Below are 27,567 nucleotides of genomic sequence, written 5' to 3'. Positions count from 1 at the left end.
AGTAGTTAACCCTTAGAAAATAAAAATACTGAGGGGATTCTAGTGACCTAAAAATTGTCTACCAGTGTGCAATGATTTTTATGGATTTAGATGGGAGCAAGGGCAAATCTGTCTCACACTGGTATTTTGCACTTCCTTCCTTCATGTAATGATGTTCTTCACCTGGTAATCAGGTGTGTCCAAGTCTGCCCACGTTAGGGGAGCTTTTCAATGCACTTGCATGTGTGCAGTATGATCAGCAGAACTACACAGTGCATAAAAGCACATGCACACATTTACACCTATATATACAACAGGTACATACATTGTTGTCAGGAAAAAGGTAAAATAATAGGCACCTTTCAACTTCCCTGCTTGCAATGTAACAGACAGGCTTGTAGTATCTGTCAGTGAAGTAACCACTTGGAAAGACTGTTATGGTTTTTCATCACCTGTAACCATTTTCTCATGTGGGTCATCGTTTTATCTGTGTAAAACTTCTCCTATCTTATCAGGAGCTATCGCACATAGAGGGTTTTCTTTTCTATTCAAGAAGTTTTCCACCTTTATGTGAAATTTTTTTAACTGCATGTAGTTCAAGAGGATTTACTAAGCTGAAAATTAAGCAGATCAAATTTTTCCTCCACATAGTAGCTACCCAGGCAGTTGTGACTGAGCAGAGTACAGAGTATAAATGTCAGGATAAATTACCATTTTCCATTAAGGATTGGTGAACAACTAAATCCTCACTCAGAGAAATACATCTCTCTGGATTTAAACCTTTTGGCTCCAGTCCATTTCTGTAGTCTGCCCTGCACTTATTGAGAAAAGCCATTGATGACTATGGGAGTGGTGTCTAAAGATGGAGAGGGATCTTAATACATATTTGTGACCTTACAAAGATGAACAGATTATTTGTTTGGTAGGTCATGTCTTCAGAACTGTTTCTTGCTACATAGCAAAACCACTTTGATCTGCAATTAAATATTTTCTTATATAATCTGGAAAATGTATGCATAATTGACAAAACTAGAGGGAACTGAGTACAGAGAGCAGAAAACAACATTTCATTCCATTTTTACATTTATTCAATGGAGTTCAGAAACAAGTATAATGTAACCCTTATTTTACAAAGTTAAGCATTAAATATTTTTAAAAAGGACTTCTTGGCCTTTGATAAGTAGTTTGGGACATGTGTGCTAATACAAAGCCAGTTTTGGAAGACAGACATTTAAATGCAGAAAAGTGAGTTAACAAAATTTTCAGACACACTTGAAAACGTGGCATGTCCTTTTATATCCCTTTATCCAAATGTAATTTCTCCATTTTTGCGCAACTTCCCCTCCCATGTCCACTTTCTAAACTTTAAACTAATATTACAAAATAAAATATTTAGAAATACAAATAATACACCCAATAAAGTACATTAATTATGATGAATGATAACGGGAAAGAGAATCTGGCATAGTTGTCTATGTGGTAAGGGTTTTTAACATGGAAGCAGTCAAAGATACAGAAAAGTCTTTTCATTACCGACATTGCTGAACTACACACTCTGTGTTGATTCCTCTCCCTTTTTCTGTCACTGCTGCTTTGTTTGCTTTCCTTTGAATGAGTCTTGTTTGTATTGTCAGGGGCACTGCAACTGTTTGTCACTGCTGCCAGGACTGCATTCTTCTCTTCTTCATCATCATCGTCATCAATAATCTGATAGGGAACACAACAGCAGGTACTTAAGTACATGTTTCATCACCTGTTTATTTAGAGCTGCAGCAAATGGGATTTTTCTTCTGACTCCTCCTATGTTTCACTCCTCAACTTCAAGGACAAGCACTTGCGTGCACCACGCAGCTCCTTTCAGCTCTCAAAGCCTCCATTAATGGGGAAAACATTGACTTAAGCAACGCTATACAGCAAAAACTTTTGAAGCACTGTCAAGAAAATCTGGATTTGTTCAAATATGGACAAGGCACTTTACTTAAGATAGCAACAAATCCCTGAAAGGCACAACAGTAAACTGTCTTCTGCTCAGGGCAAATACTGGCAAAGTTTATTGCCCAGAAAGTGTGAAGGCAAAGCCCCAGCCTGGAGATGGAGAGGGTGGGGGAGCTGCCAGACCAGCAGAGCTGGCTGCACCCCAAATCAAGCACCCCAGGATGAAAGGTGCTCTCCTTGCCTGCAACTGGCTACCTCATTCTGGTGCTATGTGATAAAAATCAAGTGACTTTAAAAATAAAGAGGGACAAGCCCCAGCCACAGCTGACAATACTAACTGGCTTGTGATACTTTCTGTCAAGTCCTGAAACCCGTGCTTTAAGTTCTAAATTATGCTAGGGTTAAGAATATTTTTATGTGCTTCACTGCATCAAGGCAGGTCTTTGGAGAATGTTGTATAAGCTTTCTGGTGGGTTTTGTTTCTCTGATTAGAAATGGCTCAGAGCCATAAAGTTCATGTATGAAATTTTCACCCTTTGAAGTCAGTGTGTTTTCTGTTACTGACTCAGAGGACACAGGATTAGACATCAGCTGCAGCTTCAGCTCTAAAACTTCCTTGGAATTTCTGGGGTATTCAGTCGGGCTTGGGATATTGTAGAGACACCAGCAGAAACAAGCTACAAAGACTGGCTCCAATTTTGTATCTCAACCAAACCTTATTATGTATACTTTGAGCAGGGGTCATTTTTATTCAGGTAGGCATACATATAATTTTTATTTTCTCCGGATAGTTTTATTACCTCCCAAATCAGTAGGCGGCATAAATGTAAGGCAAGTCTAAAAAAATTATTTGTGAAGTGTAGAATGCAGAATCTCTTTCTTCTGACCAACTTGCTTTTTTCCATTTGCATCATGAGAAGAAACAGTTTACACAAGGACAAACTTTTGAAAGGTTAAGATGTACATCCCCATGTGCAGCCAGATAAAAAGCTCATTTAGGTATACCCCAGCTATTAAAGTCAAAGAAAGCCAATTAAGCCAACTAAGTGGTCTCCATGCTGGTACAGAATTGCTCTTCTGCCCAGGGTGCATGTGTACAGCACAAGCCTGTCTTCTTCATCTAAAATTACTGACACCCTTGAAAATTAAAGTGGATTCTGGACAATGTCCTCAAACTGCTGTGAATCAGTGAAGCAGAACAAATGGCAGTAGAAAAGGGATTAATGCAGCTTTCCACTATCAATTAAAAAAAATTTTAAAAGGATATTTTATTTGAGAGATAAACGTAGCTCAACACACATATCATCCTAAAAATACAATGACTAAAAAAACCCTTGGTCATCCTCCACGTGGCCTCCCACACCTCAGTGAAATACTGGGACAAAAATCTGCCTATAAAGCATTAAGAGGATCAATCCATAAAACTCCAGTCTGAACCTTACATAATCCCCAGGGTAGTACTAAAATTCAAACCTCAAGTTTTCACTTGAGGCCTGACTCTGTTATAAATATCTCTCTCTTCTGCTTCAAAAAGGCCAGGCAGCAGAGGGGAGTGCTGGGAATGGCAGAGGAGCCTTTGTCAGCAGTGCCTGGCACTTGAAATGAGGCACCAGAGCAACAGCCTAATGAATGCACTCAGCACTTCAAAGGTTTATAAAAAAATAAAGGAACCTGACAGAAGAGTCCTGACTTTTTCCCCCTGCTTTCATTTTTCATTATGACATCTGTACTTCAAAACCATCAGGATTTGGGGCATTGCTCAATTTAAGAGTCTATTTTTCTCTCAGGTAGGATGGCTATAGGTTGTTCAGAATTAGTTTTATTTCAGAGCATGAAAGGACATTGTGTACGTGCCGCTTCTCCTTCCTCACAACGCATGTGAGCGATTCCCAGGAGGCTGATGTGTTATGAGGCTGCTCCTGGCTCCTTTCAGCTCCCCAAGGGGCAGTTCTCACTTAAGCAGAAAATACTGTAAGCAGTGCATATGTACAGGATTCTATCTGCAGTGCAACAACGCAGGGCTCTTGCAAACAGAGGGGAGGTTACAGCAAAAGTGCTGGATCACATAGTTTGGAAGGGAGAGAGCCAGTCTAGAGAACCATAGCTGCTAATTTGTAAAATACTGCAGTCTTACAGGGAGGCTTTATCAAAGGACTTTTATAGACTGCTATGAAGAACTGAGCATGATGAAAGACTGAGCCAGTTTACACTGTATCAAAAAAAAGAAATTGTGCTGTGAGTGCTCAGCTGTGGCTCCAGTTTTAAATGTCACACTAGGTTTTTTTCTGGATGCCAGCTGTCAATGAGGAAATGGCAGCTGGCACTAAGGAGGGCTCTATTTAGACACCAAATTGGTACCATTCAGGAAAGATGCTGTACATCACCCAGAAAGCACTGCCTATGACACCTGATACTGGGGCTGCTGTTTATGCTAAGTGAAGTGTTTGCTGACATCCAAGAGCCAGGAGAATTGGAGAAAATTTGTCGCTTTCACTAGATAATAAAGTTGCTCAAGCTTAAAAATATTTCAACCCTGTTGCACACCTGGAGCTTATGTGGTGTTCATAAAGGCTGCGTGAGGCTTGCACAGAAATACCACAGAGGCTGAATATCACACTTATAAAATAATTTGCAGTTTTCAAACTGCTCTCCCTTCTGCCTTCACAGTGGAGGTTTAGGTAAAACACAGAGGAAATCCAAGGAACATTTCTGTGCTTTGCAAGAGGGCAAAATTAATGCTTTTATACAAAAGAGAAGAAACTGAGGAGAGGCAACCTCTCCTCTGAAGCAGGCTGCTATTCTGGAGCTGATGTAAATGGCACAGTCTGCCTGACCTCCCTTGCAGCAGGTGGTTCCTCTCTTTTGCCATTAGATTTGAAGGTGTCTCTGTGGGTCCTGGTTCACATGGTGTGAAACATTGCTAGAGCATGGATATGATGAGCTCTTTCACCAGTTTATGTTCTAAACTGGAGATCTCAGGGGCTTCAGAGGGGTTTGATATGCCTGTGCCCAACTTCTTCAAAGAGCAAAGCGGGAAGCAAGTGAGTACAACTAATTTCTATACAAGAGACAGGGTGACATTTCCATTTCACCTCCTACATTTATTTACATAATTCTGAGTGCAAATTTTCTATCAGCTCACATATGGGAATAACAAACTGGGACATGAGATTTCCAATTAACCTGTGTCCACAAGAGAATACGATAATGAGGACAACACATTCACAGTGACGATACTCACACATAAATTGCTAAGTACCTGCTAGACAGTGACATGAGATTTTAGCTCGAATTTTTGCCCTTGTGATGTTTTTGTTTTTATAACAAGAAATGAGAAATACAAGTCAGGTGTGCTCTCCATGACACCTAGATCAGTAAGCAGTGCCTGCCCTTGGCTACAGTAGGAAAAGGACATGACAAGCATTTCCTTATTCTAGAGAGTCACAAGCTGATCTAGGACCAACAAACTGTTCCTTCTCTTATACCCCTGTGTTTGTGTGGGCAAGAAGTGCATTTGGCTTGTTTGCTCACTCCTGATGCCCAGCAGAAGGCAGGAAACAAGCCTGACATGAAAGACAATTTCTTTTGGTTATTAGGTTCATCACAAAACTTTCCTTTCTCATTTTACAGCTGTACCTCCACGTAATTCCACGCACATTTTTGAAGTCTTCAAGTTCCCATGTCCACCCCATCTGCAAGCATGAGTACCTGCTCCAGATGAAAGGGAATCTGACAGAGGCAGGTGAAGGCAAGGACAGCATAAGTGCCCTTCACAGATCCAAAGATGCTTAATCACCCAAGCACTGAAACACTTTACTTTCATACCCAAACCTCCAAGCAGCTTTTTTTTCTGTACACTATGAGCAAAATGACAACCACTTACTTCACAAGATGGATATGCTCACAGGGAATTGTCACTGATGTTACCTTGCCAATAAAAATTACTTATAGGCTTTCCACCCAAATCCTCACTTGAAAGGAGTGTTTGCCCATTTGCAGACAATCCCTGATAGACATTATCTCATAAAACCCACTGGGGTGGCTCAGCTTTGTGTCCATTTTGCAGTCTTTCTCCACACACCTAGACCCAACAACAGCTTTTAACATATTCTTGTGCATTTGCAGGACCTATCTTTCATCCAAACAGCCAAAATCTCATTAATTGATTAACTATCTAGACATAACCCCCCCAACCACATATTGCCCAATCTTCAAAAGGTTTTGAAGCTCCTCCACTTGAGCTCAATATCCTATTTCTTGAGTATATTGAGGAGCTTTGCTTAGGCATTTGTGATGCTCTGTTCTAATTTGGCTTAAACAGTTAACAATATTTCTGCTTCTGGACATTTATCCCTATAGCACAACCAAACTTCTTTCTGCCTTTTTTTTTCCTTCCTGTTATTCTCATTTTCCATGTTTTACTTTTTTCTATTAATCCAGAAATTTCATAAGCTGCTTAAATTTTTCTTTATCATGCATATTAGGTTCAGTTCCATAATTAAAAGCTGCAAGACAATCATCTTTCAGCTTCCTTGTGATTTATTTTCCTTGCTTATGAAAGCAGTGTTATACACTGGAGATGGAAGATGTGACAAAACCTCTTCGTGAACCTGTCCTCATTATTTCAGCAACCATCAGACTCAAAAAATACCTATGTTGATTTCATCCATTTTCATTTTAAGTATATTTCACAGCATTTCAGAGTTGTGAGAAACTCTTTAGAGCCACAAAAGCACTGCTATAATGATGACGAAGGGAAAATGGATCCCAGTCTGACTTCAGGTGCGGCTGTTGAAAGAGAAGCTGAGAGCAGAAAGCTACAGGGACCTGATGCACTCAGCACATGAAGACATCTGCCAGGAGACTGACTCATGTTCTATGCATGTGTAGGTTTCATAAATGGAATGCTATAAACTCTTTTTTTTTTCCATACTGCAGTAGGATCAAGGCACCAAGCTCAGCCCAATTTTTGAACTGTGAGTCAATGCTATTGCCTGGGAGACAAGTGCCTGTGATTTTGGTGAGACATCCAGAACATTTTATAAGGGCCATAAAGTCCATACGAAAAGAGAGAAGGAGGAGTGCTTCAGTGTGTTTGGTCTCCTCCAGAAAAGCTCCAGGTATACAAATATTTTTTCTTTTTCTCAAGATTATTATGTTTCCCTACCCTAATTCTAAAGAAGAAACTACCTTAAATACATTTACCATTAGTGTTAAGATAATTCATTCTTTTTAGCAAATGTAATTTAAATCCAGTTTGTAGGACAACACCAAATAATTAATTTACCTTTGGAAGCTCCTTTGAGCTGAGTTGGTGCAGAGTGCAGAAATGAGTCACAGCATACTCTAACAACGCTCCAAAGATGAAGCTGAAGCAGATACCAAGGTACACATCAATTGCCTTAATAAAGCAATTAGCATTTGGGAGTGAAGTCCTGGCTCCCATCATCAATGTTGTCATCGTAAGGACTGTGGTGACACCTGTGGAATGGAAAAATACATGTTCTGGTATAACACAGATGGCACTGAGGGCCTCTGCTGCAAGGGCCCCACTGCAGGAGAGTTTTCCCTGAACCTGAAACTCCTAGAATGCCCCAGCATTTAATGGATCATGTTTTAGGAAGAAGACTTTAAAATTAACTTGTGACTCTTAAGTAAAATGCTTTAAAAGAGTAACAGAAAATGTTAGCAAAGCTGAGAACACTAGAAATTAAAATGAGAGAGATTTTGGTGTCATGGAATGTATAATTATGATTAACACATTATTATTGCAAATCTATGCAAAAGGTCCCTTTAAAATATTCAGGTATCATTTTTCTCAGTGTAGTTGCCCACTGGCCTCATTCAATGTGAAATCCTTCTTTATTCCCTGTTCTGTAGGAGTATTTTTTCCATCCCACCTGCAGCTTGATCAAACCTGATTTGCATTCTCTCCCTTTCAGAATATCCTTTATTTGAAATTAATTATATTTAATCTCTTATAATTCTCTTGTTATTCATGTGTTAATTAGTATGTATGGTAAGACCTCACAAAAGCCTCACAATTGTCTGTGCAGGCCATGTATTTGAATATGTTTAAATTATTTCCAAAATGACAGTTTTTCGCTTTGCTTTCAGTGGCCTCCTCTGCCTATAAGTCTCCTTCCTGTAGCTGCCAAAGGCACTTTTCTTAATTAAAGAATAGCAGGGCTTCAAGGGGAATCCACATGATGCACTGAGTATGGCCAACCCAAAAAGTAATTCCATGAAGCTCAGAAGTGTTTGCAACTTCAGGACACGGATGCCAATAGAGGAGGAGCCTCAATGACCCAGCCCCTGGTTTGGGTTGGTTTATCAGCTTCTCACCTATGCAGATTCTGGCTGGAACCGATGACTGGCTTATCCAAAATGACACCCAGGAGAGCACGACCAGAAGGATTGATGGCACATATGTCTCTAATATGAAATACAAGATGTTTCTCTTGAGTTCAAAGTGAAACACAAGTTTGGGGTAACGTCCTGTGGAAGGAGCAGGGAAAAAACTTTGTGAAGGTGCAATTATTGAAAAGATCCTTGAAATAACAACCTCTATTACTTTGGTGTGCTACAATGTGGAAAAAGCTTAACAAACAAGCTTGTAAAAATTAAACACAGCACTGAAAAATTCAGATTGAAGACTCTGAACTGAAGGAAACAATCAAATATGTAACATCTAGCCACCATATCCACTAAAGACACATTGAATTGGAAATTAAATGAGGATTAGCGAAGGAAAAAATAATCCATCAATGCATGAAGATGATGTTTCATCATGTAACACAAGGCAAGGAAATTTGAAATCGCATATGTTTTTAGCTGCTGCTATTCATAACACCAAGTGAGCTACTGTACAAACTAGAGCAGTAAGGATTGTCATTTCATGGGTTCTTACTTTTAACTATCTCACATATCCAGTTTGTTTTGCTTTTCATTTACTATTGCTCAAGATGTGGATTGAGGGTACCTGCTCTGACATTGCTGACCTACCTCACATTCCACTTAGACCCAAGCAGTATCTTTGCATCCTCATTATCTATTTTTCCTTTGTATTAGTGCTTTAGAGTGTTTGTGCTGCTCTGAGCAGTGTCACTGTTGTGGCTCAAATTATTTCCTTCTAAGTCAGTGATTTCCAGAAGATGAACTTTTGATCACAGAGTCAAATACAGAACTGTGTTTCATGCGGGGACAGCACACTCATAAGCAAAGCCTGAATTTCTCATCCAGCTCCCTAACTGAGCAAAAATTGGCTGTGTTGAAGCACACAACCTGAAATTGTTACCAGTTCAATGCATTACAGGAAAACAAAATCTTGCTTTTTAAACGGGCAGAAAAGACTTCTTGTTCTGAAGTTCCAGGTTACAAATTAACTGTTATTAAGCTTTTACAAAATCATTTTAACATTTGCATGCCAGTGAGGTATCAGTGAGAGACTAATGCTCTGTAGTCCAACAGCTTTGGCTTCCGCTATTTAATACAAAACCTATTTTCTGGCACCAATATCTGCTTCCAGTGCTGCCTGCTGTGAGTCAGGACAGAACTACAGAACAGTGAATTCACTTCAGCACCAGCAATACAGGCACAGACAGGCTATTTGTGCATCCCTCAGGTGTGCTGTGAGACACAAAGAAGAGCACTTTTAAAAGCCTGAAATGCAAGCAGGGGATGCCAAGAAATGTCTTATTGCTCTCAGATGAGAAAATGGATGGCTAAATTTCAATTTTTGAAAGCATTGTATATAATGCATCGAGAGAACAATAACAGGATTTTTAAAACAGAAAGAATTGCATTATGTAGTCTGGCCCTAATCATAAGCCACTAATTTTCCTTAATCATCCCTTACTTTGAACTAAATAATTTTGGTTGGAATAGAGCCCACGTTTCACACAGACATGAAGATTTAGTCTGAGGATACCTAGACACACACCATTTCTTTTGTTAAATAATTCTGTTTGCTAAGAATCAATGCCTAATTTCTAATATTAACTCATTTTCAGTTTTCTGCCAAATTGAGCATCTCCTCCCTACTAAATAGGGAAGAGATTACTAAATAAACTAAATAGTCCTCTGGTAGTCAGTTCTTTCTCCTTCCAAAGGAAAAAATACACTGTATTTAGGGTTTTTCTTTGTAAATTCAGTATATTGAAATCCTCAAGTGTCCAACTGAAAGAAAGAGTACAAACATTACAGTTCAATTATCTCCATGAGGCAAGAGGTACAAACATGTTTTACACCATTATCACATTTTACATGAAAAGAGGGACATTCCACCAGTGTACCTCTACCAAGGCTGTGACTTTTACCAATACAGTTGTTTCAATAAATGTCATTTTGCTCACCAAAACTGGTTTTGAGTGTATGGAGACCAAAGTAAAGCACTCAGAAGTCAGGGAGTGAAAAACTTACAATGACTGTGCGACCTTACTTTCTCTGTCTGCACGCACCATGCTCTGAGATGAGCACAGGGCAAAGGGAAAGCTCTGGGTCTGCACAACAAAAGGCTGCAGCACAAAGCACCTGTAGGGAAAGAGAACCAGATACTCCACAAAAGCTGCTTGTGCTGTGCTTCTGAGCTGACCACAGGGAAGGATGTGCCCAGCAAAGGGGAGAGAAGAGACCAGACCATCCTTCCTGCAGCACCTGGGGATTTCCTGTGGCTCAGCCTCAGAAGAACTCGTTAAGAAGGAAAACTCTGAAACAGCCAAAACAGCCATACAATAACAGCCTCTCCTTGTTACTGCCCTACAAGTGTATCTCTATTTACCTCAGTATAAAAGGTAAGTGCATACATGTGAAGTTACTTCAAAATATCAGATTTAAAAGCCACAGTTCAGAATTTCCAAGTTGAGACAAGTCCTTTGAATATTGTGGTGTTATTATTTTTTCTGATGCCAGAAATTTCTGAAGTAATGTGAAAAAAGAGAAATAGAGATGCTTATAGCTGAGTGGCTTTTTGGGGAACAAAAAAGAGACATTTCTCTAACCTTAAGGCTTTCTTCTTGCCAGAATCCAAAGACATATCATGGACATGATAATAATAGTGTCAGCATTTCTCTTAGGAGTTCAGAAGAGCTTTTATAATGGAAATTTTGAAGCAACCTATATATAGAAATCATCAGAGCTCCTCCTGTAATAAACTGAAGGAATCAGTAGTCAAGAAAAAGTATTCAGTGCACACTTATCATGCTAAAGAAATGAGCAATGGGAGAAAATGAAGATAGGGAAATATTGCAGTCCCTTTTCCATCTACATCACACCTGTACCCAAAGTTATCATCTTTAAAAAGAACAGATTTGCTGCTCCTGTTGCGTGAGCTGCATATGGGAGAGTAATGCTGTATCTCATTGCCTTTGACTGGCACATCTGAGACCATGGTGCCATCAGCCAGAACAGAATTGAAACAGGTTCATGAAATCCTAGTCCTGACTTTATTAGAGTTAACTCAAGTACAGCTCAAATTAACTCCGCAAAACTGTCAAGTTTGCCATTTGCTTGACAACAAAATACTTGCATTAAAATGAAAATGTGTTTTTTCTTTCAAGTTTCCAGCCTATGACGAATGTCACCTCAGTGTGAGACTGCTTTGATTTAAATTTGTTAACATGATAGAAATAATTTCTGTTCAGATATTTAACTGCAGCAAAGGCACAGCATTAGCACTTATCAAAGTATTGAATTGCTCTGTGTAACAGTTTCTCAGATGAACCTGAACTTAAATGACTGTCAATATTTACATTCTAAACACACCTCAAGGTGAGGTATTCTACTTAGGTGACCCCATAGCAAAAGAAAATTCAGCTGAGTAATGCAGGCTTTATAGAATTTATGAGAGAGCAGAAGTACAGAAGTAGACAGCAGCTCTAACTTGTAGATGAAGAACAAATCCAAAGAGCAGATGACAATCTCCATACCTACTCTAACCTCCTCTACTGTTAAGTACCCTAAAAAGGAGAAGTTACAGCTGACCACTGTTGTTAATCACCATAAGATTTATATCTGTACAGGCTTTAGTCAGTAGCTGAGCAGGCCTGGCCTAGGTCTGAGTCAGATCTTTCTGAAGGCAATAAAAACTGGTTCATGTCATTTTAAAACTTGGCATTGAAATTCGGCTTTTGGCTTTTAAAATTATATTCTAATTTACAGTTCTGATTATCAGACTCTTTGTATAGACTTGCCACTGATGATTCTATCAACAATGACTATTGCTGCACTGCTTGAGAAATACATAAACCTCAACAAGCTTCCTATTCACTCTAGGTCATTGATTTTCTGATTTTCCCATTTTTCTGTGGCATCTGTTCCCAGCTGATGGCAGAATGCTGCACCTTTGATCTTTTCTGCAGCATTTCTGACCAGTAAATGGTCCCAGCAGAGGTAACTAAGGAAGGACTGATTCTCAATAAATGCTGGCAGCAGTTCCTAATTTCCACTCTAAGTGCTTTGTGATGGGACCACCTTCCCCACAACCACTTCCTGAGGACTTTCTGCTGAACTCTCCTCCAGTAAAAGACTGCTCCACATCACTCTTTATGCAAGAAGCACTTTGGTGCCCTGCACAGAGGTGTGCAGCCAGGCACAAAGAGCATCCTTTTCTCTCTCATGAATTATTTATGCTAACCCCTTGGGTGTCTGCTGAAATGTGTGATGTACAACTCACACAAGCACGTCAGTGTAGTTCTACCAATGCATCATGTCCTTCTCATCTTGCCTCTTCTAAGGGCAGAGGACAGGAGAGCTTAAAATAGATTTTACTGGTTTAACTATACACTAAATATGTAGTTTTCAGTATGCAATTTTGGTATTGCTTATTTACAATGAACATGGGCAGTGAATAATCAGAATGTCCCCACTTTTACACGATAAATAAGTTGTGCAACTGAAATGCAATTCTGTGACTGCTGCAGGATGCTAAGAGGATGCCAATATAAATTGTTAATATGTTATTACAGCTTCTTTGCCCCTCCTTCAGAGAAAAAAAACAATCTTCTGTCCTTCACAGTCTAGATCTTACAAACTTGATTTTCAGAGCTGAATTAAAGGAAATGAAAGTTCAGGCTGGGCTTCTCAACAAGTGCTTCATCTTCATGAAAATGCTTTACAAAAAATAAGTTTGAAATTCAGATTTCCTAAGAATGAAACAAACCCTTTCATGTAGTGTATATGTGTACATATATTTATCCAGTTAGCTTACCTAACAAATCAAAACAAACAAACAAACAAAAAAAAACCAACAGAAAAAAAAATTATGCCACGGAAAGTTTTCCAAGTGTTGAGGTTTATTTATGTCTATGCTATAAAGAACTTCAGAGGAATTAATAATAGAATGCTTCCTAATATCCTTGATATTCTTTCCATTCATTGCACTTCCCTATGAGTTTATGTTACCGTAACTTTTTCAAAATTTCCAAAACTGTTTTCTTTCTAAACTGTTCTACGTTGCAGAAGTATCTCAGAAACAACTCATGATGGAAAATATCAGCTCAAGTGGAAAAGATTGTTTACAAAGAGGGATGCTATGAGCTCAGAGAGGTAAATTGAACACAACATGATAATAGATAGATAGACATGCATAGGTAATTGTTTAAATCTTAGGTGAGGCTGATGGAAGACTCACCAGGTAAGATTATTACCGAATGCCTCTGGGATTCTTTGTGAGCCCTGTATGGCAGAGAACATGTTCTCAGAAGTAACAACTGGAGAGCAATTAGAGACAATAAAAGAACAGATAAAGGGAATGGGGGAAGTTATTCAGCCCACCATACCTCAAAAGGAAAAGTACTGAAAAACCTAGAAAAACTTGATTATTAACTAAATAATCTCCTGAACTTTGGGAAATTGCTGATGAGCTTGTAGGACAAAGCAAGCAGTGCTTCTATTTAGAAAGAGACCATGACTGATGAACATACACTCTTATACAAACTTTATATAATCTATATGTATTTTGTATACACTTTGATTTCAGTTCACAAATTATAAATTAGAGTAACTCCTCACTGGCTTAGCTGTGACATCCCCCTGAGAAGCTGCAACAGGCAGTGGCCTGGGGACCACAGAGCTTCAGCCCTGCAGAGCCACACAAGGGCTGAGGGCCTCTGGCCCAAGGAGGCTGGAGCAGGATTTGAGGCAGACATCAAACCCCTGGCAGTGACTGCAGACAAGAACAGCAGCCAGCTCCTTCTGCAGCCTTTTCAACAGAGCAAATATCTTGTCTTTGTGCATCGAGGAGCAGAGACTGAATTTATGCTTCTGTCTCTTCTTTCCTTCTGTTCTGCCAAAATAATGCCATTTGAATATGGCAGTTTGTTGACTTGACATTTTCCAAGCGGGGACGTGCACCGAGAGCCCTGCCTGCCTGCCGTGCCTCTCCTGCCTCCTGGGCTGAAAGCTCAGCATTAGACTGGACCTGAGCAAGCTGAGCCTCCTCATTCCTGCTGCTGCCAAGGACTTGACAGGACAGCAGTGGGTGCAAGACTTAAGGAAAGATGCTGGGGGGAAAAAAGCTATCAACAGCCAATTAGCATGAAGTTTTAAATTATGTTTTTGCTTCTTTCTCTGACTAAAAATGGAAATTGAGATTAATTAGCTATTGCTTGCTGTGAAAATAGAAGTATTTATGAAGTGGCAACACATAGGGTCTGTCCTGTGCCCAAAACTGCTCCCTAACATGATGACATAGCATGAGTGTGTTAGGAGTGGAGTTAGCACGTTGGAGAACAGGACTGGAGTTCAAAAATATCTCACCAACTATTATAGCACAAGTAAAGCAAGGGAATTCAACAAGTATGAAGTCCTGCACTCAGATGGGAATCACCAGCTCCCAGAGCTCAGGGAACATGTGGTTACAGGGCAAAAAAGGAGTCAGAGAACTTGGAGGACCCACCAGCTGAACAAGGTCAAAATGCGTGATAATTTTCTGCAAGAAAGGCAAATATCAGCCTAGAATGCATAAAGAGGAACAGATTTCATGGAACACATTAAGTAAACCCTTCCATCCTCAGAGGATATCTAATGGGAACCCATTTTTGGGTGCTGCTTACTAGCAAAGAGATGAAAATTCAATGGCTGAACAATAGCAAAGATGGTATATCTAGAAAATTGCTTGTATGAATTAAAAAAGAGGAAAATTGTTGGTCTGAGAAAAGATATATCAGTCTTGGTACAGTGAAAAGGCTGCTGAAAAAAAAGCAGGACATTTGTCTTCAATATCCACATAATGGGTTTGAAATGCAGCGAGGGAGATCAAGATTAGACATGAGGAAAATATGCGTGTAATAAACACCAGGAAAAAAATCATCTAGGGAGGCTGTGAAGCAGACAAACTTTGGAGGTTTGTCTGACTTACTCCTAGAAACATCTGTCAGGAAGTAGCTGCAGATATAGATGACCTTGCCTTGTGACACAAGAATAGATTAAATGAATTTTTTAAATGTATTTCAGCCTTATTTCTATGATTATTTATACAAAAAGCTACACTGTAACAGTTTTTCTTTGCTTTTATGTTTTTCCAGTAAGAAAAGCAAGCTTTTTATATTGGTATTTATTACTCTGAGAATGCAGCTGGTGTTGGCTGGACAGCTAAAATGATGCAGATAATATGGTTTGGGAGTCCAAGAGTTTATCAGTGTACAGAGAATGAGGACTATAGTTAAAGACATGTAGGAAATGGTTCTAACAATTAAATTACCCATGTCCAAAATGAAATTGTTCTGTACCAAAGCAAAATCAACACCAAACCCTAGCCAGAAATCTAGCTAACATTATTCAAAGTGACTTACTATTATGTGATTACAGTAATGTGATTACTATTATGTGATACATGCTGTTCTACAAACAAGATTAATCCTCAGTGTCCTTTTCTTAAATTTACTGAAGTTACTTATGCAGGAATTTTGCTGACTGCATTTTGAATTTGGCTCTGTCAGTGGCTGTACATGAACTTGGATTTTGCACTGCTGTACAATATTTCACTTGCACAGCAGCTGTACTGCCTGGTCATGTTCACAGAGTATCAAACCCTGATTGCTTTTTTTGCTGTGCTAGGAAATACTGCACACAGCTCTTCTCTCACAACTTTAGCTTTAGCCCCTTGAATTGTAGTGGTAATAAACAGCTGTTATTTATAATGTTATTGTTATTTATAAGCTACTCTCATATCTATTAATGGTAATGAGGAAATGCAAAACATCATTTTTCATTTCAAAATTGATTACACAGCTCCATAACCTGGTTGCTTTTTTCTTTTATTATGGCCTACAGTAGGCACTGCTTTCCAAAAAACTGTAGAAAAGAGCACCAGGTTCAGAATGACTCGGTAGAAAATTAAGAGGATTCGGAGATTAAATTTTAAAAGCACTGCACAGCACTTGATAACATGGCTGTCTTGAATAGGAGAACTGGAACAAGCAGGTGTGAGAAATTTTAATTGAATTAATTTGTGTGTCTTAAAACATATAATTAAAACAAAAAGTGGCTTTTTACTTCATACATATGATTCCTGCCAAGACAAAGAGAGGAAAACAGCATCATTTACTGGAAGAAGAGCACAGTTCATCTGATCATACCTCTTCAACTCTAACTGGAAATAGGTTTTAGTCAATCTAGTTAAACAACAAACAAAACCAAAAACCAACCAATCAAAACAAACAAACAAAACAACCAAATCTTTTTGTCTTTAAACTCCTGACTCTGTGATAGAATGTGATAGGAATTAAGCAGGTTTCCTCTTCCCCTTTCCTGTGTGGTGAACAGGTCCTAATACCCTTCTGGGCAGAGCAGCAGTAAAAGATTATTCTTTTATTGAACCTGATGCTGCTTACCCAGAAGCTGTAAAGAGGAAGGCAAGCAGATGTCACTCACATAAGTAGCAAGCAATTCTATGATCCTCGAGCCTGCTGGTATTTAATTTATACTTTTACATCCATTTAGAGAACTTCAATTTTTTACCCTGAATTAATACCTGAAATTAGATCACAAGTTTCTCTGTGTTGTGTTATTAAAGCAGAAATACCCAATAATGGAATAGAGAAAGTATATCTCTGTGATTCGGAATTAGAAACATGTCCTCTGGTGAAACTGCAGTTTTGAAGGATGTGTGTGTCTTGATTTAAAGATCACATTGTGTGGGTGTGCTGACTTGAGCAGAAGAGAAACTGGGTACACAGTGAAGAGCAGCAATGAAGGACCTGAGAGTAACTCAAAGAACAAAAAGGTTTGGCAGGTCTTGAACTCCCTGAAATCCCTTTCAAAATCTCTGGAAAATAATCAAGAGCACACTGTTCCCTGAGGTTAAGCCCTGCAGTTAGAGGAAACTTTCTACAGCAGATTCCTAAGCTCGGCAGAGGAGCAGGTCTGGGAAAGGCTCCTCACCCTTCCCTGGGCACAGGAACCTCAGGTCAGGCAATCTCCTTCCTGCTGCCCACCAGGCTGGGCAGGGGCTGCCACACAAACACAGAAACTCCTACAAGCAGTAGCCATGAAACTCAAAGTCCTGCAGCTGTGAAAGCGCACAGCATATTCTTGGAATTTCCACAGATGAATAGAGGCTTTTGACTTGCCTTGTAAAGCCAGAATGGCTGATCTGAGCTGGGTACCCCAAGGTCCCTGGTCTGTCTTCAATTTAAATCACCAATTGCATGCTCCTCTTCCTTCACAAGAGCTCTCCCTGACATATGCAAGGAGCAGTAGATTCATGTTTATAATTCTTTAGATAATGTGTGGCCTCCAAGAAAATGCTCAGTCTTTATATTAGCTTGGTCTCTGCTTGTATTTGGAAAGTATTTACGGTTTCAAGAATGGAAAACTGTCATCCTAACAGAAAGCAGTCTGCTCAGTTCCTGAAGCTGCTCCGTGTCCAAAGCCATAGTTCAAACTGCACCCAGAAATTGTTTTAGGGCTGTTTTTACCTGTCTCATACACAGCTTCAGATACAGAAGTAAAGTGGTCTTCAACTGTGTACTGTGCCAGCTGGAGCGTGTCCAAACCTCGAACTGAATCATTTCCTCTGGTCCAGTAAAACATGACATCATTGATGTTATAACCCCCTGTAGTGAGACACAAGCCAACAATTGTGTTTATTTTGCACAATAATTAATTTGTGTTGAGCACACTTATGGTTCAGCTGTTTCTTATTTCTGGAAGTGCAATTAGACATAAACAATGATGGGTTTTGGCAGATTGTAATGCCTGTTCATGACAAAATTTGCAACACCATGCAAAGTCTTGTAAGTTAAAAGCTGATGTTTTTGGAGGTGGTCCTTTTGTATCTTGTATTTCAGTATAAATGACAAACTAATAAAATAGATTAGTACCACCTGGTATTCTAAAGGCAAAAGCTATTAGGCTCTAAGAAAATAGAGCTTTTATGAATTATTGCACTTGCCAGCACTTTGACTGGACATGAAACGTGCCGTGTGTTGCATCCCAAATGCTGTTTCTCAGTGCAGTGCATTGGTCCTCATTCCCACAGAGATGAAGGGATGGGGAGAGCAGCACAGCTGCTGCTTGCTGGTGCTGTGCTCCAACCTGAGCTTGAATCACCACTTGGGACAAGGTTTTGGCTGAGGAGCTCGGATGCTTGCCAAGGACACCAGCTTAGAGCCAGTGTTTCTGCAGGCTCAACAGCATGGCACGCTCCAGGGGCCCCAGGAGGTTCCCTCTTAACCTTCAGGCAGTAATTAGGAGCTGGATGAATCATCTATCAGAAGGCAACCGTGTTTTGCACACACTTGTCAATGGGCAGCACAATCATAGCCAAAATACCTCTGTAGCTTTTCCCCCTTATATAAAAGGCAGCCACTTTACAGACTAGTGCATTTGATTAATTCAAGATTATGTTAATGTAATTTACATGTTAACAGGGAGCATTTGAACATCTTTTTTCTTTAGCTTACTTAGATCAATCATTCTTGTATTTGACAGATTTATATTGTGCAAGGTAATAGCTCAGCTTAGGAACAGAAACATGAGCTGATGATTATTTTTAGACTTTAGTCAACTGTAAGTAAATTACAGTGAGACAATAATGCAATACATTGCACAAGGGTATATGCTGCAAAAAGAACAAAGCTCTAGAATCACAGAAAAAAAGAGATGTATTAAAACAAAAACAAAAGTGCCTTTTAATATTTTTAAGTTATTGGGTTTTTTTCTTGCAATGACAAAACAGAACTGATTTATCCAGCCATCTCATGCAGGGAAAAAAAAAGGAGTTCATAAATTTTATTGTAAGGAAACACTGGGCTGATTATCTATTAAATGACAATTTCACCTGAAAAATTTTTCTCTGCTCATTCTTTAAATGTACATTTCATTTTCACTATCACTGGCAGTTATATGAAATGGTATCATGGCCTGGAATCTCTGCTCACATTATCACATTTATAACGATCAAAGCCAAAACAATTTTGTGTCAAAAGACTAACCCACAAAAGCATATGCATCCAAGCTAAGTTTTCAATTCCCTAAAACCACATTCTGGGAAATTTCCCAGATTTGTGAGATGCAAAATAGAAGTAACATTTTCTATAAACAAATGATTGCATTGTCCTTAGTCAAAACAAGAGGGCTCATATAACCAGGTGTTATGCATGATTCCAGCCATGGATTCATTTTACTTCCTTCCAGTATAAATGAACTGCAGACATTTAAATAAAGTCCAAAGAACTAGAGAGTACCACAGTAAATTCCTTTTTGTTTCCATAAGATATTCAGCCTTCCAAGTCATGTGAGACAGGAGAAGTTCTTGGTGCCCACATGAATGATAACAAGCATATTTTGAAACAGAGGTTATTTTGCTTTTGTTCCAAAATATTCCCATTAGTGGAACACTTAGTAGGTTTGGGTGATCCTTCCTATGAAAATTCTTTGAGTATAATAATTCCAAAACTCTTAAGATGAATTTTTACTGAGAGAGCCTTCTCAATATTCGGTAAAGTTAAATAGTACAGTGCTCCCTCTGTGCAAATTTGTTCTTTATTCAAGGGATTAATATTTTAGTAATTATAAAACATTTCAAAAGTTTATATAGACACAATCCTTAAGCCCATGTTTTTTGGCTTTTTACAAGTAATCTCTATTCTCTTTATGTGACACTGAGTTTTTATCCTAGCTAATTCCTCAAGCCCAGAATGTCTCATTCCTGTACATTGTTGATAGAGTATGAGCTGCTAATGTCAATGGGGTTAACTACAGGAATAGTAAATTTGGGATTAAACATTCATAATGCCTAACACAAATTAGTTTCTTTACCTTTCTGTTGCTAATTTTAATTTTCACTGATTGTCAAGCACAACTTAAGTGCCTTCACATGGCTCTTCACTGAATGAATGGTAAAGGACAAGTTCAAAAATAAATAAAATTTCAGACATGGGCCCAAGACTTGAATATGTATTTGGACTGGGGGTGTGTGTGAGGGAAATGTGAGGACAAACCCTCCAGGCCAGCAAGGATGAATGGTGGTGTTCCCTGCCACAGGGCAGAGAGCAGGAACCCCCCTGGCAGCACCAACCAAGGCAGGATCCCTCCACTCTCCCAAATGTCACAGCACTCTATCAAGAGACTCAGAGTGCCAGGTCTCTGTTTCCTAACAAATGCCAGCATTACCTTCCAAAGTGTTGCAATAAGGGGGGGAAATGCAATAACATGTTGGCCAAAATGTGTTTTGCTTTGTAGAAAGTAAAAATCAATTAAAGTTACTAACAAGCAGTAGCAGAAAAGAATGTTGGAAAGGTCACTGGGGATGCTTTATGGTGTAAAGCCATTACTCCATAATATCATATTTGTCCTTATATTAACAATCACTTAATAAAAGCCTTACTCTGTGTTTCCGTTCAAATATTTGCTGTAGATTTTACATTTTATTTACAAACATCAATGTTTGTGCAGATGTGTGTGCATTTCTGCATTCACAATTCTTAAACCCAGGCAATGGTCTTGGCAAGCAGTATGCCAGGAGGATGATCACATTATTCATCTATAAATTAACATATCTTATCACATGGGGAAGCAAACCCCATTTCCAACCTACCCAAAAGAAAGGACTGCAGTGCACTGATGAGAAAAGCCCAAGGCACACTCTTTCCTTTTTGTATTTGTTGCTTCTATCTGTTTTCCTCAAAACTAAACACCAATGTAATGGGAGCATTTGTTGTGGCACTGGGTTTTCCCCTTGGACAGGAGACACTTGTGTGCTGTTCAAAAAGCAGATGGAATCAATCTGAAAAAAGCTTGGTTTTAATTATATGGGGAATTCTCCTTTTTATTTTTTTAATCCTGTCAAACAAATTGTAAATTCCTGTGGGACATGTATTTCATTCTGGAACTAGAGAAAATACTAAATGACTCGTTAGGCAGTGCTGTTGATTTAAATCTATATACATTGATTTACTAATATGCTCTTCCAAAGGAAAATAAAGACAAATCCCAATTACAATTCAAACCACTGTTTGTTAAACAGATCTCATAAAGCTGCTTGTTCTAGAGGATGTGAAGAAAGTTTTGGGTTCATTTCCTGTCTGTGTTCATTTCCTGTGTCTCTGTCTAAAATGAAACTTTGTGGCAATCTGATTGGTCATTAACAACAAGAGATGAACAACACACACTTCTGAAAAGAAACAGAATAAAACTTGACAAGTACTAGAAAGCCTTCCAAAAGATTTTGAGCATGTATTGAGACATATTTTAAATATATATTTTCATCTTACAGAGCTGGTTATTCTTCTATGTTATCCCCTGCAAAAATTATTTTCTAGAGTCTTGTCATATGAATAACAGCAAACATTTAACTAAAAAACTACATGATTATGTGTTTGCAAAGTAACCATACCTACAAAGTATTAGAGAACCTATTTCAAGGAAAATATGAGGATATTGATTGATTGATAAAATGAAAATATATATTTACTCTTATTCATCAATTGATCACATTTTTTACCAGGGCACTGACATAAGAGACAATGAAATAAGTCAGAGCAAGATCTGAAAATGGCAAATTATTAAATATGAACTACATGCCTTACAAAGAAGCCTTATTCTGATTTCTTTCTTTCCTAAAGGAATTTTATCTCAGCGAGAAAAAAAATTACATACTCTCTGAAAGGGAAAAAAACCAAAACTATCTCATCTGTGCTAGAAAATGCCTGCTCACAGAACTCCCTCTGAAGACCAAGACAGTAACTGCAGGACGCACTGCAAAACCAAGCCTGTGAGAATCCCCCAGGATTTTGCTCACTCATTAATTAGCACTGCTGCAGCAGTTCAGCACTGCCATGCTATTTTCAGTGAGGTCATGTGCACATATGTGCACACATCTTTGCACACAGACACCGCTGTAATTCAGCAGGGACTGGCCACATAATGTCCCTTGCCTTTTAGGAAAATTCCAGCCACTCTGGTAATATCTAGCAGAAATAGATCACAGATATTTTTCTAATTGTATAAAACAATAAGGATGAAGTGACTTACAGCTCTCCAGTTGCAAAGTACATGTCTGCTTATCCATTGGATATTTAGTCAGATCCATGCTGCATGAAACAGTTGTGGTGATCCTTGGGGGAAACAAAAGTTTTCTAAGTATTCATGGGAGAAAAATGTTCATCAGTAAAAATAAAAAATGCCTGGTATCCTTCTTGAAATAATATTTTCAGCCTAATATCCATTGTGAGGAAAAAAAAAATCTCTTATTTACTGGTATCTAATGTACTAGAGTAATACAATCCCAAACAGAAACCACAGCAGAACAGCTGAGTTCAGTGGCACCCTAAAAAGGCCACCCTTTGCTCCCTTCTCACTTAGAGTGCACATTTTCCTTTGTTATTTGCAATATATTTTAAGATTGTGTTCTATTTATCAAAACCTTTTACAAAGGGTAATTCACAATAAATCATGCAGGTCCATCATCACAGCTTGTTATCCCCTGTGATGGCTTCACTGCAAACTGGAATGGCAACATGCAATTCCTGTGCTCAGCCTGCATGAAAGCAAAAGAGTCTATTTAGGGAAGATAAATTTAAGAATTTATTCATATTGATCAAGAATATTACGTATTCTTAAAACTACAAGACGCTACTTTTACAGACAGACCCATTTTCTTAAGCAGAACCTGGGAAGTTTAAAACATAAGTAGACACAATCATAAAGGCTGATGGTATTTACATACCTTATAGCATACAAGACTGTTCCATTAGGATATATCCTTATAAGACGATTCTCAACAGTGACATCATGAAGAAAAGACTTTTTTGAATCAACTATAAAGGTATCTGGTACCCAAAGCATTTCCACAAGTCGACCATCTAAGCTCAAGCTCTTATTGCCATCGAAACAAAGCCTCTCATCAGTCCATCTCTGCCTGAGGAATATGGTGGCTGTGTAGTCCTGAAAGAAAAAATCAAAATTGTCACAGAAAGGGAGCCTGTGTTGCATTCACTCTTACAGAAGTATATGGAAGCAGCTGCTGGGCACAAACAGTGATTCTCCATGTCCCTGGCACTCCAAGAGCAGCTGCACTGAATTCTGCCAAATTTTCCACGTGAGGTTGGTAGGTTTTGTTCTAATGGTCATTTACAGTAAGAGCTGCTGGCCTTGGTCAGGGCTATGAATCAGCTGAAGTCATCAGAGCTTTGTAAGCAGATAATCTGGCTCTGTAAACCTCCAAGTTTTAGAATGATTTAAGTAAGTGGTTCTAAATCTCATTTTGTTCACATAAGCTAATAAATAAAGAATTTTTTAAGAGCACATGGCAAAAAGTTGAATAAATTCATATAGACAAAAAAAAATTAGTGAAACAAGAAAGGAATCTTTTAGCAAAATTTCTCCTTTTAGCATCACAAAGGAAAGAGTGGTACCAAATTTATCAAGACCTTGAACACAGCACTCAGTCCAATTCCCCTTCAATTTAGATATGCCTTGCAGTCCTATATTAAGATCACATTATTTCTTAACACTTTTAAAAAAACTTTTGATTTTATGGTATGTTTTTATCAATATTATAAATTTATCTGAAGTTCTGACCTTATTTCCCCTTTCTAAATAGTAAGTAATAATTACTAATACACTCATATTTAATATCTGATTAATTATTTTTTCTTTTTATTTCTGTGTACCAATGCAGGATCTTTAAGTAGAAAAGTACATTCTATTTCATAGTTCGTTCAAGAACAAATGATACAAATTAAATGAAACACAGCTGGAATAAATTAATGTGTGACAGCAACAATAGAAGAGAAAAACAGCCTGAGTTCAGCTGTATCTAATCATAGGGAGAGTGGCTTCAAAGGCACATAAATACATCTTCATTTTTATGAAATGCATAACGATTTAGACATTTCAGCTGGAAAATAAGAACAGATCCACATGCTTCTCATTAAGATTAATACTCAGTAGCAGCTTTCTGTTTGTATCTGTGAGAGGTGGGATTCAAGCTGTATTTCTATGCTTATTATAGTGTTATAAACACTATGTGTCGTGAAAAAGAGAATTCCACCTCCTAACCCACACTGTCTTCACAAGGAGACAAGCCCAAAGTTGTATTGCCAGCAGCTGTAAGCACATCAGCTTATCAACAATCAAAAAAAAAAGACTGCAAAAACTACTTTACCATATTTATTTCTGATATTGTATCAATGCTTGCAATATCCATACTCATTCCCACTGACACAGGACCATCTGCAAAAAAAAAGAGGAAGTGGGAATGTAGCTCATAATTCTTTAATATTCAGAGTTCATGAGAACTGCCTACAACATCTTTCCAATTTTTTTCCTAAAATCTTAGAAGCTATCTTAAATATTCCTCAAACACAGATTATGCAAGAATTTTAATACTTCTCAGCTAAAACTATTTTAGTTTTCAGAATTAGGCTTTATTTCTTAAACACTTCCTGGTTTATATGATTTTTTTCCCCCAGAAAAAAAAAGTGCTGGGGAAAACATTACTCAATAAGGTGTGGAAGGCACAATCCCCATGGTACCTCACACCCTCTGAGGTGCAGAGCAGCAGAAAGAATTCTTCCAGTACGAGAATTCTTCTTGCAACATCTGGTCCATCAGATGTGGGTGAAGTCAGAAGTTTCACCTGGCAATGTCACGTGGTTAATATCCAGATGGCACAGCTGAGTAACTTCCATTTAAGAATTTATGGTATATATTGTATCATTGCAATTTAAGATCTTGCCTTTGACCACTAGCAGGAACTTGTGATTCAAACATTACATTTATAAAGGAAAACTTTTCATAAGCTGAAGGCCCATTCAGTGTAGTTAAACACCTTATCTAAGTAGCTGTTATTGTAATGTCAGTATGCTCCGATTCCCATTTCCTCCTGAATGTGCATTTCACACTGTTGGAGGGAAGATCACCAACTGTACATTTTAAAATGCAGAATTTTTGCAGAGCTTTGATGAAAACACAACATTATTCCTGGTGGAATATGTGCAGAATAATTAACAGAGTGCTTGTACAAATAAATTAATATTAAATCAGTGCATCTTTCCAAGCAATTGAGAAGAAAAGAACACATCACCGAGAAATGCAGAAATAAGATCTCTGCAGCTGGTAGTGCCCTTATCTCACAGGCAAAACACTGAAAGCCCTCCTTGGCTCCTTGCAATACATTTTGTAGAAATTTCCCAAATTGCATCCAGAGGAACATGGAGTCCAACTCCACCCTCCTGAATAACACTAAAGAAAAAAATGTGTCATTCTAAGACATGTCAGTTTATTAGTATTTTTTTTTCCAAAATATTTTCTGGTTTTAATGCATGTGTTAAAATCCTTACACATCTGTCACTCCTGAAAAAACATCTGTAAGTCCTTTGTTCTGGACTCGGTTGAAAGCTTAAATATAAAGCTCCAGCTTAAAACAGGACTGCAGGTTTGCAGGATGCCCTGCTGCTAATATGCATGTTTATTACTTTTTAATATGCATGTATACTATTAAATTATACATAGGGTTTAGAAACTATTGTTCATATATTGGAAAAAGGCTTTGGAGGTTAACTTTGAAACAAAATTGACTGAAAACCTCTCAGATCACTGAAGCTTGTTCTTCTGTTTCTTCCCACTCTTTTCATGTTTTGATACTCCATGAATAAATTCATTTTAAAAGCTCAACCCCTAAGAAATTCATCCCAATTGCCTGGGGTACAACAATTAATACTTATACTTACACCCATTCTGCTATATACTACACCCATATAGTACACCCCATTGTACTATATCATAATGGCAGGTACAATATTGCCAACCTCAAAAGATATGTCAGACCCTCAAAAATCACTAAATTTTAAAATAACATGATTTATAATCCCTGTTTTGGGGTTTTTCATGTCTTCATAGAGATTCCCATGTGTGACTGGGAACATTATGACAACTATTATGTGACAGAGCATATTCTTGCCAACTATCACATGATCATTTGAGGAGAACCCCACCCAGCAAGGCACATGTTCAAGGATGGACCATCCCAAGGAGAGGACAGTGCAGTGTTCAGATGATTTTGCAGGAATGATGACTGGGAATAATCAGACTCTTCCTATTATATCATGAATTATTATCACCTGATTCTTGCCCAGTAAGGTGATACAGATTAGGGAAAATGTCCATTAGCAGCACTTCAGTACCATCAGTGCCAGGTTGTTACACATGTGAGGGGAAAAGCTGACTTTCCAAAAAGATTAGTGAAATTAAGCAGGTGGTAATTTCTCTGGAATCAGACAAACAGGACTTTGTAGATTTTTTTTTTTTTTCTTTCCTGCTGAAGTATTTTTCAAAATATTACTGAGTACCACAACAGCACTGCAGCATTGTTGACTCCCAAGCACCACAGGACATCTCGCTCAGGTTGAGATGCACTTCAAGCTCAAACTGGCAGAACACAGACCTGCCCTGGGGCTCAAGTGCCAAGGAGTGCCAGCACAGTCGGGACAAAACCATCCTGCTCCACTCACCCCAGCCAACAGCTCTCACTGCCCAGGTACACCCAGCCTGCCCAGCCCAGCACCCAAAAAACCCAGCAGAAAATTGCATCATCCCAGATCCAGCACAGCGCTGTATGGGAGAAGTTGGAAAACAAATTATGGACAGGATCTTTATTAACACAATACAAGATGCTGAGAACAACTTTGCTCCAGCAGTTAATTAAATCAGAACAACACTAATAGTTAAATGCTGATTTCTTTTTTTCATGTGAGGATAAATGTTTGTTTAGTAAGGCACCATAAATTGTAAAGTACTAATAACGAAATGAGTCTGCTCGTAATTATTCACCAGGGCTTCCTCTGAACTTCCTCTGAAGGTCTCCTGTTGACAGTGTCAAAAACTGGGCAGCAAACCAGATGAGGCAGTCAGTTCCTACATTTCCATATGTTTGGCAGAAGTTCTATGTATAATGACAACATCAGAAGAAATCTCCCGATCTTCAGAAGAAAACTGAAGTCACTGTGTCCTGCATTATTGAAGGGAATCTTCAAAGCATGGCAGAGCATGGCCAAAGGGAGTGCCTTGTTACAGCACTGCCTGTGCAGCCCAGGCAGCACACGTTTCCATTTTCCTGCAATTTATGTAAACTGTTCCTCTGTGCCCTCTATAGATATTCATAGTGATCCCAAATGGGAAAGCAGCCAGAAGAGTGGCAGACAGAATACC

At 38.6% G+C, this 27,567-nt stretch overlaps 1 protein-coding gene across 1 annotated transcript in view; it reads right to left on the bottom strand.

The window, feature by feature from the left end:
* Nucleotides 1–1,081: 1,081 nt before the first annotated feature.
* LOC132076059 (gamma-aminobutyric acid receptor subunit pi-like) overlaps nucleotides 1,082–27,567 on the bottom strand; it is a 37,477-nt gene continuing 10,991 nt past the window's right edge. Inside the window, exons 4-10 of the mRNA XM_059476965.1 lie at nucleotides 24,524–24,591; nucleotides 23,084–23,301; nucleotides 22,390–22,472; nucleotides 17,832–17,969; nucleotides 8,260–8,412; nucleotides 7,202–7,395; nucleotides 1,082–1,686 (exon numbers count right to left, since the gene is read on the bottom strand). Coding sequence (XP_059332948.1) covers nucleotides 1,372–1,686; nucleotides 7,202–7,395; nucleotides 8,260–8,412; nucleotides 17,832–17,969; nucleotides 22,390–22,472; nucleotides 23,084–23,301; nucleotides 24,524–24,591 — 1,169 coding nt within the window. The 3' untranslated portion in view covers nucleotides 1,082–1,371. The remainder of the gene's footprint in view (nucleotides 1,687–7,201; nucleotides 7,396–8,259; nucleotides 8,413–17,831; nucleotides 17,970–22,389; nucleotides 22,473–23,083; nucleotides 23,302–24,523; nucleotides 24,592–27,567) is intronic.

This window comes from Ammospiza nelsoni, chromosome 8 (assembly GCF_027579445.1).
Source record: "Ammospiza nelsoni isolate bAmmNel1 chromosome 8, bAmmNel1.pri, whole genome shotgun sequence".
NCBI lineage: Eukaryota > Metazoa > Chordata > Aves > Passeriformes > Passerellidae > Ammospiza > Ammospiza nelsoni.
This window is presented reverse-complemented; position numbering and strand designations above follow the sequence as displayed.